Genomic DNA, 18,653 nt, shown 5'->3' with positions numbered 1-18,653 from the left:
TTGAAATTAATGTGTATTATTACAACCAATTATATTTTCTCCTACAACTGCAAACATTCTGCTGGACTTCAAGAAGATCTAAATATTATGTAGAATCCAGTGACAGTAAGTCAATTTACTTTTCCCTTAATATGTGTGTGTAAATACATCACACGTGAAGTTATTTGTTCATGATGAAGACACGCTTGGTTTTCTGTTGAAGTCTGTGGTTTTCTTATTTTCTAGTTTAGAAAAAGGAAGTGGTTATCTAAGAAGAAATGTTACACAAACCAAAACTTTTTCTGCCATATTATTCAGCTATGTTTGTGCAGTATTGACAGTTGTATATTTTGTATTTTTGTAGTTACCATCTCAACTCTATTCTTCAGTGTGTTATGTAATTTTTTGTGCCTAAGCCATAAAAGTCAAATTCGAGCCAAAATTTATATATGGATTTTCTTAATATGGGAAATTTGAAATTCCCTTGTTTTGTAAAATATATTTAATTGCACTATATTTTTAATTAGTAAAAGTTAAGTGATGGAGTTCTTTATTCCTCTACATAATTTGTGACTAATTTAAGTATACCATTATCTAAAAAGTCACACTGTAGTAATACTGAGAGGGCATACACAACTATTTCTATAGCATGAAGCATAGGTTTATGTGTGGTGCATTGTATATGAATTTTCATATTGTAGTTCCCTCTAAGACTTTTCCATGATAATCAATGTATTTTACTAACAGCCTTTAAGATGTTATTCAGCTATCACCACACAGATTCCTAAGGATCTATGAATCCCAGTCTCCTGACACTGACAGAATATTACAGTTTGTTGTTTCTGGGAGATTTTGGTGATATGAGTCAGATCAGATAATTGTTCACGTCTACAGGCCTTATAATGAGCTTCCACAGATGTCCACAAATGTATTTTCAGCTTGTGTATCATTAAATGAGTTACTTCAGATCCTGGTAGCATTGCAGCAGTAGCAAGATGCAACTCATCCCTGGGCAGGTGTCTTGGTGTTTATGTGGAACTTAGAGTTGTGGTATAGCCCAGACTGGGCCTTGTCCTGATGAATACTTCCCTATTATAGGTCCCCACACTGAATTATATGTAGCCTTTGGCACTTCTTCGGATAAAATGGGTTCCTTGTGTCTAGGGACATTCCTTGTGTCATTTGTGTCTAGGAAGTGCCAGACAAATAAATTAGACTAACTAATGGTCTTTACCTGGTTAGAATTAAATGAGATGAATCTCAATCCAACTCCAGGTATGCAGAAAAAAAACCTGGGACCAGATTCCACTGCTCTTATGGCATCTTAGGCTGCTTCAGGTTTGAACAGACCTCAGAAGGTCCAACCTGCTGTCCAACACAGGCTGAACTAGGAGATCACACCAGATTATTCAGGACTTAATCCCATCTCATCTTGAAAACCTTGAATTAACTACTATAGGAAGGTAAAAAAGTATGAATACAAAGATGATGCTTCTTATAGCCTAGTTCTAAATTTGTCTATTTAATGCAGTTTACAGGAATCTGAGACCCAGCTGTTGCAGGAAGCCAAACGTCTTAGTGCAGAGCTGGAACAGCAAGAACTGGAAAAAGCAGAACAAGTCCCCGAAGAATCTTCCAGTGAAGCTTCCCAAATAAGGCAACAACTTCTTAGTAGCCAAAGTGAATACAATGCTATTAAAGGAAGAGAGCATGAAAATCAGTTGAAGATAGAATGGTAGGTAATGGTGGTCAAATGCTGCCAATTTTATCATAGCTAATCTAGGATCTAGAAAGACAATAACATAGAATACAATTCAATCTCGTTTCCATCCTACATGGACACACTTCTTGATGGCTGTTTTTGAACAAATTGCCATGAACTTTTCCTATTAACAACAGCAACATTTCAGTGATGAATAAATTTACCCTGGTGCAAGATTTGTAGATAGTTTTAAATTTAGAACATGGTATGGTGTCCTTTGAAATGCTGTTTAAAATTTGCTACATAGCATGATTAATATTTGGGTAGGCATATTAACATGAACAGTTTTAGTCTAGGACAACTTTAATACAAACTTTTCAAGTGTCTCAGAGACCTGTTGGCTGGGATTTTATGAAAACAATGTAATAAATAGACCCAATGCTATTTTTAACATCAGGAGGACAGTGTATTCAAGATTTTTTCTTCAGGTACTTAAAGAAGGAGAAGTTCATGTATATTCTTACACTAGAAAAATAATAAATTTTCCCTGAAAAGAATGAAATCTTGAAATTTTTATATAAGGGAAAAAACCCTAATAATAAGCTTAGTACTGTATATATTTCAATTATCTGCATATTTTATGGTAAAATTACAAATGTACTATTGTATTTGTAAAAATATGTACCTAGGCAGGTGAATTCAGATTTTTATTTTGTGGGGTGCTTGCTATTTTTACCCATCGTCAATCCAGCTATAGTGTAGTTGGTGTGTATATAAATACAAGTAGGTAATGTCAGCATCTCAGCAGTTAAAACTGTTTTTCTGCAAGGAGAGCAGGAACACTGTACACACGGCATGGAGCAGATTTTTCTGGCAGTTCTTTCTGGATCTGGGGGGTTTTTTAGAGCCAAATGTTTGCTCTAAGAGAGAAAGAAATGAGAATGAAGCAAATTGGAAGTGGGAGAAATAAAGAAACATGGAAAGCATCTGGAAAAAATTACTTGCTATGAGATAACTAAGAAACATGAAGTTTCCTGAAATAATTATTAAATACAGTTTTTTGCAATTTTCAAGCAGTCCAGAAATGAGCTCTTTAAAAATACCATGCTTTTTACCCATTTGTCCTCATGAATGTTTTCCACTGATTTTGCATCACTTTTCCAAAAAATTACAGGGATTTACATGTATAGGGGATATGTTTCCATTCTCTATTTTCTACCTCTAGTCAAAAGTAGAATTCTGTTCTATATAAAATGCAGTTTAGGTATTATTTCATTTATCCTTGCACATTTACTGCATTAATTTTTATATATGAACTGAATATCCTATCTTGCAGATTAAAAATACACTTTTTGGGTCAGTCATACTGTGAAAAATGTTCTTTCACTGTAATAAGAAACTTCCGCCTTATGCATTGCCCGGGATCAAACCCAGCTGTAGAGTCCAACCAGAGCTCCACGAGGAGCATTATCTAACAGAGACCACAAGTGCAGCCATTTGTGATGTGGGGATTTCATGAGCCAAATACAGCCCTCTGTATTTGGGAATCCTCAGCTGACCCCTCTTCCTCTGAACTTCTCCTGTGTCCTCCCCTGCAAACCTCTGACATTGCAACACCCGAGCAATGAATTCCACAGATTAACTACAGAAAAACTGCCACCTCCTTGTTGTTTTGTTTGTTTGTTTGGTTGGTTTTTTTAAACCTGTCTCCTACAACTTCATTTAGTGCTCTGTAGTTCTTGTGTTGGATGAGATGATGAACATCTCCTTATTTGGATCCTCTCCTCATTTTCACTGCTGCAGGATGGTTTGATAGATCTCTTTTGTACAACCCCCTTCAATTTGTCAGCTTTCCAAACTGAAGAGCTACAGGTTATTTAATTGTTCATTGTTTGGTATCTGTTCCATGCCTGATGGTAGCATAGGATCTTATGTGTGTTGTGGGTGTGGAGTGAGAAGGATGTGCCTTGGTTGTGTGTGGATTTGTTTATTGGGAGAGAAATTCCAGAAATATTCCAGGTATTACAGGGACTTTGATGTTGAAGTAGTGTAGAACTAGCAGGACTAGCAGAGTACATGTAGGGAACGTGTGAGTGAATGTAGTAGGGAAATGAGACATGGACTATGAAGAAAAACAGATACTGGGTGTGAATAAGTGTTTGTAAAGAAGGGATGGGTTAGGTGCCTGTGAAAGGCAGTGAAAATGAATGTCCAGAATAGAGTTGTAAGCAGCAGGTGATGTAATAACAACACTGATGTAAAATGAAGATCGATATGCCTGCTGGTTTTAAACAAAGAATAAAGCAACGTTTTCTGAAATGTATGTGTACATTGACAGTGTCAGAGAGGGGAAGCTGCATCAAAGGTATTAGAAGTTTAGCTGACTGCTTGGTTTCCTTCATTTCTCAGGATAAAAACTCATGGTCCAGCCTCTCTTGGCCATTGATCTCTCTGGAACACAGTTTTCCTTGTTGTCCAACTGTGTTAATACAGTCCCAGCTGTGCTTGGCACTTACAAGTAAACTTCTCTTTGGGAATTATGACTAATGGCTGTTTAGTCTGAAAACAAACATGTTTATTTACCTTCTTATGTATAGCAGGCAGAGAGCATGGAGGGGAAAAGTTTTTGAAGGGAATATTTGTGTCTCTTATCTACTTTATCCTTTTTCTAAAATGTCTACTCAGTAATACTGCTGAGCTGGAAGTGAGAGAGACTCTGCAGATCTGTTTTCCTGTTTCTGTGAGCCTTTCTTTCTCTGCAGCATCTCTTATCTCTGACACCTTTCTTTCCTGCCTCAATTCACTTTCTCTGATAGCTAAGGGTACTTAGCATCTTTTTTGTACTTGGATTCAAATCTGACAACAATGAAGTTTCTCTCTCGAGGAGTCATATGGGTATGCCCTGAGATTAGCAAAGTTGCTTTTTGTCTCAAGGTCCCTTAGTATTCTGCATTCCCTCAACTGTATTTCAATTCCTATTTGCTTACCTCTGTAAACAATTTTTTTTCCAGATCAGGTACCTTTTTGAAGAGCTGAAGGTGATATTTCATCTTCTGGTTTAATTCTTCATTGTTCCAATGAGTAGTCAACATTCCCAGAGTAAATTTAAATCGTTTTCAGCATGGTAGTTTCAGCAGTTCTTCAGGAATTCTGTGACTTTTTTTGTAGCTTGAATAGGTACATGAGGTATTCAGAAGAGTCTCTGACACACTTCAGCTGTCAGGGAGCTCAGCCTGAGGGTGACTGCATGGATGGGATGTGCTCCCACTGTAGGTGTGCACATCCCTTTCCAGCTTGTGGCCAGTTGTGCCAGATGGTTGTGCTGGGCTCATTGCTGTTGTGTGTGCCAGAGTGCACAGAGCAGGAGGAGAGCAAGGGTTGGAATGATTTTACTGAGTTTACAAAGCTTGGGCCACTATCCCAAAGTCAGAGCTGACTCCAGGAATATTTTCTCTCAAGAACTACCAGACACAGATAATAAAGTAAAAGTAAAAACAGTGATCCTCAGTTGGTTCTGATAAAATTATGTTCAGAACCATGACATCCCTTCATATAACTGATAAGAAGGCTCAGTAAATAAGAATATAGCCTGGTGTCATCATCAAGGATTTGTTCCAGCTTGAGGAGATGTTTCACTTTAATGTTTGTGTGAGGCTTGGAGTCCTGGTTTGTGAGACAAAATAAAGAAAAGCTGCTTTTCTTTATTAGAGGATGGTGTCAACAGTAGTTTATTATTGAGAAATAATAAATATTTAATCTGAATTAATCTGTCTTCTAAACAATACATTTAAAAATAAGCAATTGATTTGTACTAAAATTATCTATAACAAGAGTTAATGAGATTAAAGGTGCCTGATTCTTGAAAGCAGTTTTATTTTAAAACCTAGGTCCAACCTACAGCCCCCACAGACATTTGTGCAGGTAGCAAAATGTCTCTTCACTCAAGTACTCTCACACTCTGTGTGATTGCATGCAAGTCAGGATTGCAAAACCAAATTTGTCCTTGTAGAAGCATTGCAAATATGGAAAATTATTTCAATGCTTGTAAATATTTCAGTATTAGTCACTCTATAATTAAAAAGGGAAAAGTTAAGCTTTTGTCCATAGTTTTGCTAGTAAAGAATTACAAGCCATAAGTAAAATAAATGGAGTCACAGCTGAAGTTGTTATCAGCCAGTCTTGTGACTGCGTTCTCCAGTACCTACAAACTAATTACAGCTAAGAGCATTACAGGAATCTCATGCTGGCAGCTTGTCAGCTGTGATATCTTCTACTTGTGGTCACTAGATTTTAGTTGTGAGGTGCTGAGCACCTTCTATGGATTTCTCAGCAATCCCAGCTATAAGACAGAGTAGCTGAAGGAGTTCACTTTCTTGCATGATGGGACTAATAATGATAACAACGTGATAGCTATTTTGTGAGATGAGTAACTGAAAGGGACCTCTGTTGTCAACCACCACCACATTTCTTAATCTCTTTGTCTTAATTTCTTTATTTCTGTGTCAGTTTGCAGCTGTAAACATCTCTCAGGGAAATGTCTGGAATGTATTTTTATTAATGGCCCAAATTTCGACTGCTTTTTTTTTACCTCATTACATCTGCATCCCTGGCAGCTTTTCATGTACAGTATTGCTATTCAGCTTCGTGAAAATAAGAAAAGCGGTGCTAGGAACATTTGCACATATTAATGTTTAAAACCTTAAGAGTTTTACCTTCTTTTCATTCCATGTGTTGTTATAGGTATAATATTGACAATAATAAAAACCACGTGATGTTGAAAAATGCAGTCATCAAAGAAGGGCTATAAAACAATGGGGATTATAAATGCCTAATACCGGTTGCAGCTGTTTTGTTTGTTGTTGTGATTAATGTCTAAGTAAGACACTCATGAGATTGATATCCATACATCACAGATTACAAGATTCAAATGCTAAATGCAGACCAGAATTTCTCTGCTTTCCTTAGATTAAGCCTCTGCGTCCCCCTATCAAAGACTGAATTTAGAATCTTTGAAGAGTCTTATTTGATTTCTTAATCTGAGTTAATCATCCTGGTTTAGAGTCCACAGAGAGAAATATTTTATGTTAAACTGGTAGTTTAAAGTATGAGATATGTAGTTTATGTCATACTAAAATAGACACCTGGGATGTCAGATGCCCCACCCTTTGGAGGTTCCTGTTTTTATCCCTGACAGTAGGGAAGCCTGGCAATGTTAACACTGGGCTGCCAGTCTGACTTCTGTATATGGATAACTGGAACAAACTGATTGCTCAAAAGTGAGAGATTTAACTTCTTTCTTTTTACCCCCTTTTTTCCCACCTTCACTGTACAAGTAGTTGGTCTGCCTGCTCCTTAGGTAACTTGCTGCTTCAAGTTCAGTGTTGCCTTTGTTTATGTCACAGAAAATGAGGTGTTCAAATCATTTTATTTTTGCTGGGTGGAAAAGTCTTTGTTGTGAAACTGGAATGGTTCCACAGGAATCTGTCCTCATGAGTGAGGAATGTGACAAAATGAAAACAGTGTCAACTTTGCTCTCCCTCCTGATTTTTGGTATTGCTCTTTTGATCGTCTAGCGTGATATTAAAGAGGGCACAGCACGGACTGACGACAAGCAATGCAGTAGTGCTTTAATCATTTTGCACAGGACTTATTTAATAATATTTTGTGGCAGTCAAACAGTTATAGGTATTAGTGCAAAGACATTCATTATCCTTAGTGTGATTATGCTAGTCCCAACTAGGAGCTCAACTAGGAGTGCTGCCAAAATGTGTTTGGAATATGATTTTGGAATAGAACTTTTTAAAATTAATTTTATCAGTTTTGGGACATGATTGATTGAAATTTGACTTTTTTTTTTTAAAGATTTTGTTTTGCAACCTCATTCCGTCAGTGGGTGTTCAAATACTGGCATTCAAATTAGTTTTTAGACTTACCAGTCACTGTGGAGGCACCTTGTACTCTGCCCATGCAGATATGGATACATTCTGTAAATCAACAACATCTACTCTGGGTCTTTATCTTCTCTTTGCTCTTCATCTGAGCCAGAGCTCCTTATTCATATTGTTTTGTTTTGTTTGAATTGCAACACCACCAACCCAGTTTCCTTTTTTTCACTGTTTTTTTTACCATAACTGAAAATATGTTGCCTGACGCTTCCAGGTATAAGTTTCACTCCTTTTGTTGAAGGACAGAAAAGTAAGAAAGAGTTTAATGAGAGGGTGTGGAATTGGGGGGGAGGAAAGGGGGGAAGAACCTTGAATCATCACTGATAAAGAGTTTAACATAAGATCCTAGGGATGGTCCTCCACAAGGTTGGCTGCTTGGAGATTAATCTCTCTTCCCACAACCACACACCTTCTGAAACCTGAACTGCCAACATGATGCAAAGTCTTACACTGGTTTCAGAAAAAGAAAAAAAAAAGAAATAGCAATCAGCTGTTTCTCTTCTGTATCAACCACATTCAGAAGTAACTGTAATAGCTGCTTTGGGTAGGTGGGGCTGCCCCAGCATTCCCTTGTCATAGTTTCTAGCTCCAAGTTACACAAACATTCCAATGAAGCTTGTCCCCTTCTCTTAAGGCTCCCCTAATTTAAAGAGTTATTTATTATTATTCTAACTGACTGCCCTGATTCTCAGTGAAACCTGAGCAGCACATCCTCCCACTGGAGTTGCAAACACATTTAAGCACAGAAGTTGATTCTTTGCTATACCTGGGACAGAGTATTTGGTTGTGCCTCCAATTCCTCAGCTGCAATCTTTGCTCATTTACAGTCTGAGACTCAGAAATGTCATTGTACGTAGTAATTACTCTGCAACAAACAAACTGCCTTTTGTTGCCAATCAATAGCACAATCACTCAGTTAAGTTCAGTTTGGTTGTGATGGCATGCAGATTGCTGTAGCCAATTTACCTCCTATAGGTGCAGAATTGTTCCTACATGCACTGGGGATGTTTAGACACACCTTCCATGGGGATAATTTTTTGTGTTTGGCAGTATTTACCTACTTGCCACCAAGAAGCTCCCTATGTAAATCCAACAATCTCGTTGGTTGAGCTCCCCTTTCGTAGTCACTCCTTCATCTTTCTTAGGGCAGCATTACTAAAAATACACCCAGAAGATCTAAGAGCTTTCCTATTTCTTCCTTTCCTCTTTCTTCACCTATTCGGCATCTGTCTCTATCGTTGCCTGAAATTAAATTGCAGTTTAGTTTTGGATGCAGGTTAAGTTCTCCATGGTTATTCAATTTAGTTTTCTCCCACACCCCTTTGACTTAGTCTATAACCCCTACCACTTTTCAGGAACTTTTTTTCACAGGATCCTGTTCAGATTGGAGGAGCTTCACTTAGAGTTGTTTGCAGAGTGAATGTGTCTGTGAGCAATCATTCCTAGGAAAAAGAAAATTTCTCACTAGCAATTGTACTTTCTTGTGACTTTCTTTTATGTCTTTATGACTATTTAGGACCCACTCCTCTTTCCTTTTGCCTTATTTCCATGTTAAAATTTGGTTTTCTGAGGTTGGGAGAAACTGTGGGTGTAGGGTGCCACTAGTAAAAGGCACAGGTGAGTGAGGCACACATGCATCCCTGCAGGAGGTGCTCAGAATAAGAAAAATCAGGTTAAAAAATTTAGATGTGTGCACTGTAGAGAAAGACTCCATGTGTGCAACCTGTTTCTCAGGACCCTGCTGACCAGTCAGCAACCTTCCTGGACACGTTTCTATTGGCCCTGATGATAATTCACCATGTGCTTCAGTCTAACACAGGAGAGGCTTCCATACTTTTTTGCCATTTACTACATTACTGTAATACGTATTATATTGCTAATATATTTAGCTCTGCTTTGATTTCTACTGTAGTTTGCAAGAGGAAAAAAGGCTTCTGGAAGATGAATATGAAAAAATTCTGAAACAGAAGGTAAGTACAAAGCAGGAGAAAAGCAATGTTTTATATTTTGTCAGCTAACATATAAAAACATCCGTGAAAATGTTTTCACAGTGTGTATCTCTAAAGTTTATTTAAAATATGAAATAAGTAGAAAAATAGATTTTAAAGGAAGTAGAGTTTATAGGAGAGAATATATAATATCATTCAGTTTCGATAACTCCAGGGCAAGCAATATGATACAGAAAAAATCTGGATTTTTTTGTTTACTAAGAAAATGTTTACTATGTTCAGCAAATGGACACTGCATATAAAGATAGATGCAGGTTTTTGGTTCTAGGATGTGAGCATGAAAAATACATTTGCAGTCATAAATCCTGATGAATATATGTGTTTTTGTTAATAAAATTCTGCTGGTTATTGACAGAAGAAACATACATCTGGTAAAAAAAATATATATTCCATTCCTTCATGCAAAAAATGTGATCATCATTCAGTGTTTGTGATTCTGTATTATCTCAAACATGCAAAATGTGAAAAGGAAAATAAAATTAATCTGATCTTTTACTTCATTTTTAAAGAAAGACGATAAGAAAATTAAACAGTTGAAAGAAAATTGTGACGAGCTCTGCAAAGAAGTAGTTGAGAGGAAAGCAGAAATTGAGGCAATAGAAGAAGCTGTTTCGTCCAAGCAAAAGCTGATATTATTAGATGAGGAAGAAACAGAAAAGCTTCTGGACATGCAGACTAATTTAAAAGTAACACAAAATTAGTTGTGCCTATGTTTGTCTCTGTGTGTGCATGGATGTGTATACGATACATATTTTGTCCAACAGTGAATGTTCTTGATGTTGTTTGTCATTCCAAATCCATTATATATGGCATTACATTATATGTAAGATCATTTTTCAATAGGTGTGAAACATGCTGCTGTGCCATGTCCTTATTGCTCCTTTAGGAAATAATACTACTCATGGTTTTGATTAAAAAATGGTTTCTCTAAAGACATTTTTGCTATACTGTGTTACCGTAGGCTGCTCAGGCTAAAGTTAATACAGATTTATGCTGTGAATTAAAAAACATTCCTGGGTTTGCTGCTTTCCTTTCCATGGATAAACAACATAAAAAGATGTATTAATAATATTCAAGCATAATTTTTATCTTGCAGATATAATGAAATTGTAAATACCAATTTTTAGTTTCAAAAGTAGCACCTACAATTCCCTGGGACAAACACAAGTAATTAAAAAATACGTTTCCTACCCATGTTCACAGAAGCTCTAAGTGAATATTATTGCTGTGAAAACTCATCAGTTTTTGAGGCTATTAATCAAACCTTTCTGTTTTGTCACTAGAGTGAGCTAGTTAAGATCCTTGGTGTTCCAAAACAGCTTGCAAAAGAAACTGAGAAGATATATCGGAAAAAAATGTATGTTTTTAATAAATAATTCCATATACATAAATGTATGACTTCTTACCCATTCGTTACAGAGATGATTGAGGATTGTTGTTGATTAAAATTAGGATCAACATTTAAGAAGGCATCTATTATCCACTTAAAATCCATGCACTGTACTGAAAAATACAGTATATGGAGTGAAACACTGTAAATTTAAGTATAACAAAGAAAAACTTAGAACAAAGCTTGGTCAAAAATTGCTTATCCTTCTTACTGTGCTGCATAACTATATATGACACCTACTTAGTAAATGTTTAGTGGGAAATAGTGTTACTGTGTAATCTCACAATTAGGCTTTTTTTACAGTTCCTAGTGCTTAGGTACTGTGTATCAGCTGATCTCTGTTGGCCTCAGTGGAACCAGCAGCTTCCACAGCTGACAGTCTGGCCTGAGCCACATCATCATTCTCCCTGGATGCTTCTGTACCAGCTGTTGAGTCACAGGTGCTTTGCTGTAAGCCCCTGACGTGATCTGTGGTCTCTAATACTTCAACAGGGAAAATGTAAGCCAGCAGCCAGCCTTTTCTTTCTCTCCCTTGTGGAGTTGGGGTTTTTCTCTTGTGAAGCTTGGCATGTGCTCTTTTCTGTAAGTGTAAAATCTAATTAGCACTGTGCAGTTTCAGCCAGGTCACTCACAGATCCCAGAGGTCCAGTTGCCATCCAGATGAATGATGGAGTTTTTACACTGTTTGTGCACAGAGTTACACTGAAGTTTTTGTGTCTTCTGTTTCCAGTCCCTATTTGCAATACACAAAGGTTAAATTTCTCGGATTTCAAACTTGTGTGATGGTTTTCTTCTACATTTTCCTCACTACTCTGCTTAATGTAACTCTACCATCATAAATCTAAGTAGTTTTCCTTATAGTGTTACAGAGAAGCTATTTTAAAAACCTACATTGTGTAGATTGTTATTAATGAAGCACTTGAATGAATCTTTATACTTGTGTCAGGTCACAGCATGAGCTAACCAGAGTTCCCAATCTTAGGAATAATATTTAGAAGTGTCACACCCATGTACCTGGTAATGTTGCCAGGAATCAGTTTACTAGAACTCTCTTTAATTCTATAATGGTGCTAAACTCTCAGTTAATCCCATGGCGAACTGCAATTTTATTTTTGAACTGTACTAAAATTTGAAGCTTTTCACTGTGTGTAGTCTGTTTTCAAACACATAACCTATACTGTTGTGGTGAAATTATTTTATGTGTCCAATTACCTTTTGCCATTGAAATATGCATGTGGAAAAGTTAACCCCTGCTGCTTTGTTAAAATATATCCAGTGATGCAGAGAAGAAGAATGAAGCCCTTAATGATGAAATAGGAGAGTTGAGTAGAACCCTGAAAACCGTTAAAAAAGGACTGAAGAGATGTTACAAGAAAGAGAAGACGTAAAGAAGGAATTGGAGAGCAACCAAGTTTTGCTAGAAAGCAAAGAAAGAGAATGCATTAGTTTGACAAAATTAGTAGAAATTAACACTGAGAAGGAATTAGAGATCCTATCAAACAGGTTAGAGACATAAACCATGTAGTATGAGGGAACAATTCTCTGCTCTCAAAAGTCTTTCTTCTGCTGTACTACTTCTGTTTTCAAGTTTTAGGCTGCAACCAGTGCAGACTAGAAATGATCAGGTTTGGTTTTGACTTCAGAAATATTTACATAAAAATTTGGAATCTGGAATCTGGCTTGAAGAAAAACTCCAAAAGCATAAGAATTTGATAAAATCCTGGGAGAATGAAAATGGATTTTACTCTGAAAAGGGCAATATTATAGAAGGTTTCTCTCTTCAGTGCAGATATTTTCTTTCCTGTGTAACCCACTGAAAGTAAATTGATGAAGAAAAGGGGATGTCAGTATTTTCATTTTCAAATGAGGATCATGGATGTCAGTACTCATGAACTCCTGAATTTCAGTGGGGATTGGTTACTCATCTCTTTAATATTCCCTTGAATTATGAGCTTATATATACTTGGTAAAGTAAAATCACCTGTTAGGTTGATGGTAAGCTTCAAATTATTCCTTCTTTGCAGAGGGACATGTATAGTTGTAATCATGGCCATATGCTCAGTAACAATGCTTTTGTCTTTAAAGTTTTGTATTAAAGGTCTGTGGCACTTTACACTGAAATATTCCCTCATACTAAAACCTGTATCTTTTTATCTGTACTAGCTTCCCTGGATTTTTTGGCATATTTAGACTATGAGACCCCATTGACATAATTAGGAATATTGTAATTGATTAAATTTATAAAATGCTACCTTTTTAGGGAATTTTTATCAGTAGTTTGAGAGTTTTTCTTGCTGCTCAGCCATAATAATGAGGTACTCAAAACCCATGAAAATGGTCATGCCTGTTTACATATATATCTTGGTGAGGTTACCTGTTACTAAAATTTTGTGTCTATCTCCATAGAGAAATTCTGGAAAACAATTTAAATAAATGTATCTTGGAGAACAAAAAACAACGTGACGCTCTCACTCAAAAGCAAACACAGAAGGAGAGAGAACTGAAAAATTTGAAAGTGTTGGAAGTACAACTGGGTATGATTTATGAGTCCTTGGAACGAGACAAGGCACAGCATAAAAGACTCAAATCAGAGGTCTGTATGAATGCATTGATCATAAAGATTCTAGTTTTTCTTGTAAGAAATCTTTCATGACAGTCCTCAAATCTCTTGACATACCTAGAAGGAAGAAGTGGAGAAGAGTTATTTCAACTTCCTCATTTCTTTCTTGCGTTAGTATTTCACCCATTCCTCTTTCAATATTTCTTTGCTTTTTCTGTTTTACCTAGGCTTTTGACAACGGTGATTTTAAAGAAAAATCTTGTTCTGCTTGTGTGTTCAAAGCATTTTCTTTCTTTTCTGCTTCCAATTCTTTCTTAAAAATTTACTATGTCTATAAATTTTTTATATTTTCTTTCTCTCATCACTGGTTCTTCTATTCTTTCTTTCTTTTTTCTCCTCTACTTGCTCCTTGATTAGTCTAAATTGTAAGTCAGTGTTACAAAATTAATCTTGTTTATTCAGGTGAATATTTTTCAGAGGACTTGACATTTCCTACCTTGACACTGTCCTTGAAATTTGTCTTGGTCCGTGTAAGCAATTCAGGGCAGAAAGGAGTCTTACTTACCTCATTGTAAAGTTTTAAAAAAATAACTATATCAAAGCAAAAGTCATACATACTTAGCTTGCTATTTAAAAACAGTAAATATTACTTGATAATATCTAATATTATTAAACAGTATTTTTTTGTCTCTCTTGAAATTCCTCCAGAATTCACATGTGTATTACCTAGTAGTTTAAGCTTACCTGGGAGGAGGGAGGAAAGCTTTGGACTTAATTCCCTGAAATAATGATTATAGGGCTGGCTCATATTCCAGACTTTGATTTTAGAGCTTAGCTAAGAGAATAAGCTAAGAGAATCTAGGAGATGGCATTTTTTCTTGTGTTCCTGTTGAAGAAATATTCCTGGGGGGAGAGCCACAGCTGTAATGCTGAACCACATGTAATGCTAAAATCAAATTCTGTAACTCACCGACGTCTGTGAGAGTTCACAGTCTGGGGAGAGATTGAAATCCATCCCAAAACAGTTCCTTCACACTGAAAGGACAAGAACTTTGTATGTATCTTACAAGTCGCGTCATCATGAGAAGCAGAGGGAAGAGAATGGCAGGAGAGGCAAAAGTGGAATTCTAATCAGCATTTTACTCAAGAAGTTGCAGGATGCTGCCCTAATGCAAACAGGCCACAGCAATACAGTTGTTTTAGCCCATCCTCCCATGCTTGGTGTTTTCTCTGGTTCTTTTCCCAGCTCTTTCAGAAGAGCAGATGTGAAATCGTGGCTCCTCTGCACCATGGTCAGTGCAGAGGCAGAACTGCAGTATGGGAGGGTCGAGTGTCAACCCTGCTCCTGCTTGGCTTTTGCCACATTGAGGCAATTTTAATCCATAAGACTTGGGAGTACACCTAGCAAAAGTTAAAAAAACCCACCAAAACACAAGAATTAATTGCTCATTTAAAGATGTGGTTGCAGAAGCAGCAGTACAGCAGTGTGCTTCCCCAAATTTCTCATATTTTGAACCATAAGCTAAGTGCACAATGACTGGTTTGTAGAACGAGGAAATTACAGGAACACTTCCTTCAAATGTGTTTTTCTTCTTAGTAAGTTGTGAAAGGTCAGCTATTGCTAAACGCTGCTGTTCTGTGTGAAAGAGAACTGCTCCTCTGACCGTCACCAGCCCGGAGCAGAACTGCTGCTCCTCTCCGTGCGTGCCTTTCCTTCGCTCAGGCCAGTGCAGAGACAGCCAAAAGTGCCTAAATTTAGCCATGTCTTATGTGAACAAAAGTTCTTAATGGATTAAAGATGTTTATATGAGCTCTTAACTTTAACACAGCAGAAGTGGTAACTAATACAGGCTCCACAGAAAAGCTGTTTTTGTTTACGCCACGAGAGTGAAAATCACTTTCTTAGAACAGGTTTTATTGACCTTTTAGTAAACCTAAGTCAAATCAAATCTCAGAGCTGGCAGCTGCAACCAAAGTAACTCCACAGTTTGACCTTTACTGTGTTCTTTTTCCCCTTTCATTTAATGCAAGTGAATGTTTAATTTTACAGTATTATCACAGAAGTTAAAATCACAAATGCAAAACATCTACTTATCAGTATTGATTTATAGTGTTTTGAACTCTAACATCTGGTTGAGATCTGAGCAAGATACCACAGGGTTGTATGTATTATCTTTGAATATCTTCCAGATGTGTTGTTAAATGTGATTTCTTTCCCACCCATATGAATTTCAGATTTGCAATTAGAATCATGGAACCATAGAATAATTTGGGTTGGAAGGGATCTTTAAAGGTCATTTATTTCATACCCCTGAAGTAAGCAAGGAGACCTTCATCTAGATCAGGTTGCTCTGAGATCAGTCCAACCTGGCATTGAACGTTTCCAGGGATGAGGCATCTGCCACCTCTCAGGACAACCTGTGCCAGTGTTTCACCACCCACGTTGTACAAAACTTCCTCCTTATGTCTAATCTAAAACAACCCTCTTTTGTTTTAAAACTCTTACCCCTTGTCCTATCACAACAGGCCCTGCTAAAAAGTTTGTCCCCATCAATTAGATAGGTAACATATACCTGCATATGCTGCATTTATTTCTTACTTGCTTATAAACATAAAGAATTTTTAAGTGAATTTAGTCACAGGGAGGTCAATACAACCTTTTGTCTTACTAGTTATATCATGCAAGTACTTGTAGTGGGATTGTTCAGATATATTTCAGAGGTAGTTTCTAACTTATTCCTTCACATAATTTTAATATCCAATTGAATAAAGAAATTTTCCCATAATGTATACGAAAAAGCCTTCTAAATTCACTCCTTAAACTGGGCTTTGTGAAGTTTAGTGTTCATAGTTCTTAACAGGAAAATTTGAGAAACTTTGAGGAACTAAACTCAATGAAGCACTCTTGGACTAGCTACTGTAATAAGAAAGAAAATTAATTTCTTCATTTAGGTAACTACTTCAAATAGAGTCTCTGTAGTTTACATTTTCCTCATTTTTTGTTTGCATTACTAAGTGACCTTGGTTTATTTTTGTAGGTGGAAATTAATGCCAAAAAAAATGAAGAATTATTAGAGAGACGACGAGAAGTGCAGGACGAAATTGAAGTGATCAAGAGACGTTTGGCTGAACAGGTTCTGCTTTCTCACATTTTTTCACTGTAACAATTGGTTTTCTAACATGAGATTAAAGGAACACTGAACTAAAAATAATGGGAGTTTCTAGATATAGCTTTCTGATGAGAAAATGGGATAGTATTTGTTCAATTTTAAGGGCCACTTGTTTGTCATTTAAAAAAAAAAATAAAAGAAAATTTATGTTTTTAAATCCATGTAGTCTGTATAATTTTTTACTTTGCAGATAAACCCAAAGTATTTCCAGCTTTGGGTTTGCCCACACTGATGCATTGATGCATAAGGAATTAAATTTAATTTTCTCTAGGAAATGATCTCAGATATGGATGCCCACAAGTTAGAAGAATGCATTGCTAAAGAACGCCTGCTTTTCAAAGAGCAGGAAAAGCGCAGAGATGAGTTATCCAAACTTATACATCTGACTTCTCTCAGAGCTGATGAGAGGCAAATGAAATCCAGGGATGTTCAGAAAGCCAAGGTAAAAAATTATATCTTTGGAAAACTTCTCAAAAGCAAAGGCTGGTATAGGCAGAAATTAACTTGCTAGTGAGGGGAGCCTTATGGATTCTCACTTCCCATCTAGCTTTGAAATTCCATCAGAACCCAGGAAGATCAAACAATACTGTGGTGTTTTATTGGCAATTTGTGGTGCAGTGCTGCAGTTTTTTAAACATCACTCCACAATTGAAACAAGGTATTTGAAAGAACATTTTCTTTCAAGTCTATGGAATAAAATGAATAATTTGAAAGAAAGAGGCAGAAAAGAAGATAACCTCACCTGAGATTTCTAGAAGTACAACTGTGTGTTTTATTTCACAAATATATGGACATTAGGAGAAAAACAGAACTACTACTCATTCCAAGGAGAGGCAGAAATCTTTATTTTCCTGTTACATTTCAAAGCATAAATGATTATATTGATTTAGAGAAAGAGGAGGGAAAGAAAACTTTTCCTATGATTAGTCATTGTGTTTGCTGCCTGCATTTTTATTAATTTATTTTTATTATAATGTCGTGTGTGCTGCGACGTCACACACTATTTACTGAATACCAAATTTTTATATGGGAACCAACTATTTATGTTCCCAAAATGTGTGTCTGTATTTAAATAAATTATATAAGCCACCTTTCTACCACCTTGGGAATCTTTGCCTATAAAAATAGAATAAACAAACATGTCAGGCTTTGTACCTTCAATAAAAATCAGTCTATAAACAGATTAAAAAAAAAATAAACCAATACAAACTCAGGAACACACAGACATGCCCAAAGTTGCAACTCATCATCCACCAGCTTTCCATAATACCAATCTGCTCCTCCTGATACCACTGGGAGGGGAGAAAAGGCCTATCTATTGAATGTTCATGGCCCAGGCTATCGAGGACTGAACACAACTGAAATCAAAAGGTCCAGAGCCTTAACAGAATGCACATGTACCATTCTGCTCAATCATCAGTGATTACTTAAAAGTTAGGATTGAATAAAAAATAAATTTTATTTGTAAACATACAATTTCACTGGTGCATGTGCCAAATAATGATATAGTGGTGGAATTGGTAGGTTGATTAGTAGAAACAGCAGAACTCCAGATTCAGGGGACCAAGCATTTAAGATGCAGCATCAAATTATCTACATTAGTAACAGTCATTGTCAGCTTAATATAGATGGGAAAATTGTGTTCTTTCATGTCATTTTAATAAAAATACTTCATTATCATTGGAAAAAGTCGTTATAATTATCTCCTTTCACGTCTTTTCCTTATCTAAGAGTTGTTCTAAGTAATTTCTTTAATATATCTGAAGTGCTCACTAAATTCTATTTAAATTTCAGATCCAACTCCAAAATCTTACTAAAGAAGTAAAAAGAAAGAATCTTGAAATAAAAGTCTGGAAAAAGAGGAGAAAAGACATCCAAAACCAGTAAGAAAATAATAA

At 36.3% G+C, this 18,653-nt stretch overlaps 1 protein-coding gene across 1 annotated transcript in view; it reads left to right on the top strand.

The window, feature by feature from the left end:
• CCDC146 (coiled-coil domain containing 146) overlaps window positions 1-18,653 on the top strand; it is a 69,117-nt gene that overhangs the window by 36,493 nt on the left and 13,971 nt on the right. The window contains 10 exon segments of the mRNA XM_050323529.1: window positions 1,511-1,714; window positions 9,539-9,596; window positions 10,145-10,321; window positions 10,919-10,992; window positions 12,302-12,369; window positions 12,372-12,528; window positions 13,432-13,618; window positions 16,624-16,719; window positions 17,027-17,197; window positions 18,550-18,638. Of these exon segments, the coding sequence (XP_050179486.1) occupies window positions 1,511-1,714; window positions 9,539-9,596; window positions 10,145-10,321; window positions 10,919-10,992; window positions 12,302-12,369; window positions 12,372-12,528; window positions 13,432-13,618; window positions 16,624-16,719; window positions 17,027-17,197; window positions 18,550-18,638 (1,281 nt within the window).

The sequence above is a fragment of the Myiozetetes cayanensis genome, unplaced genomic scaffold, assembly GCF_022539395.1.
Source record: "Myiozetetes cayanensis isolate MyiCay16 unplaced genomic scaffold, myiCay2020 scf3, whole genome shotgun sequence".
NCBI classification, from domain to species: domain Eukaryota; kingdom Metazoa; phylum Chordata; class Aves; order Passeriformes; family Tyrannidae; genus Myiozetetes; species Myiozetetes cayanensis.
The sequence above is the reverse complement of the archived record's forward strand: the minus strand, read 5'-3'. Positions and strand labels throughout refer to the sequence as shown.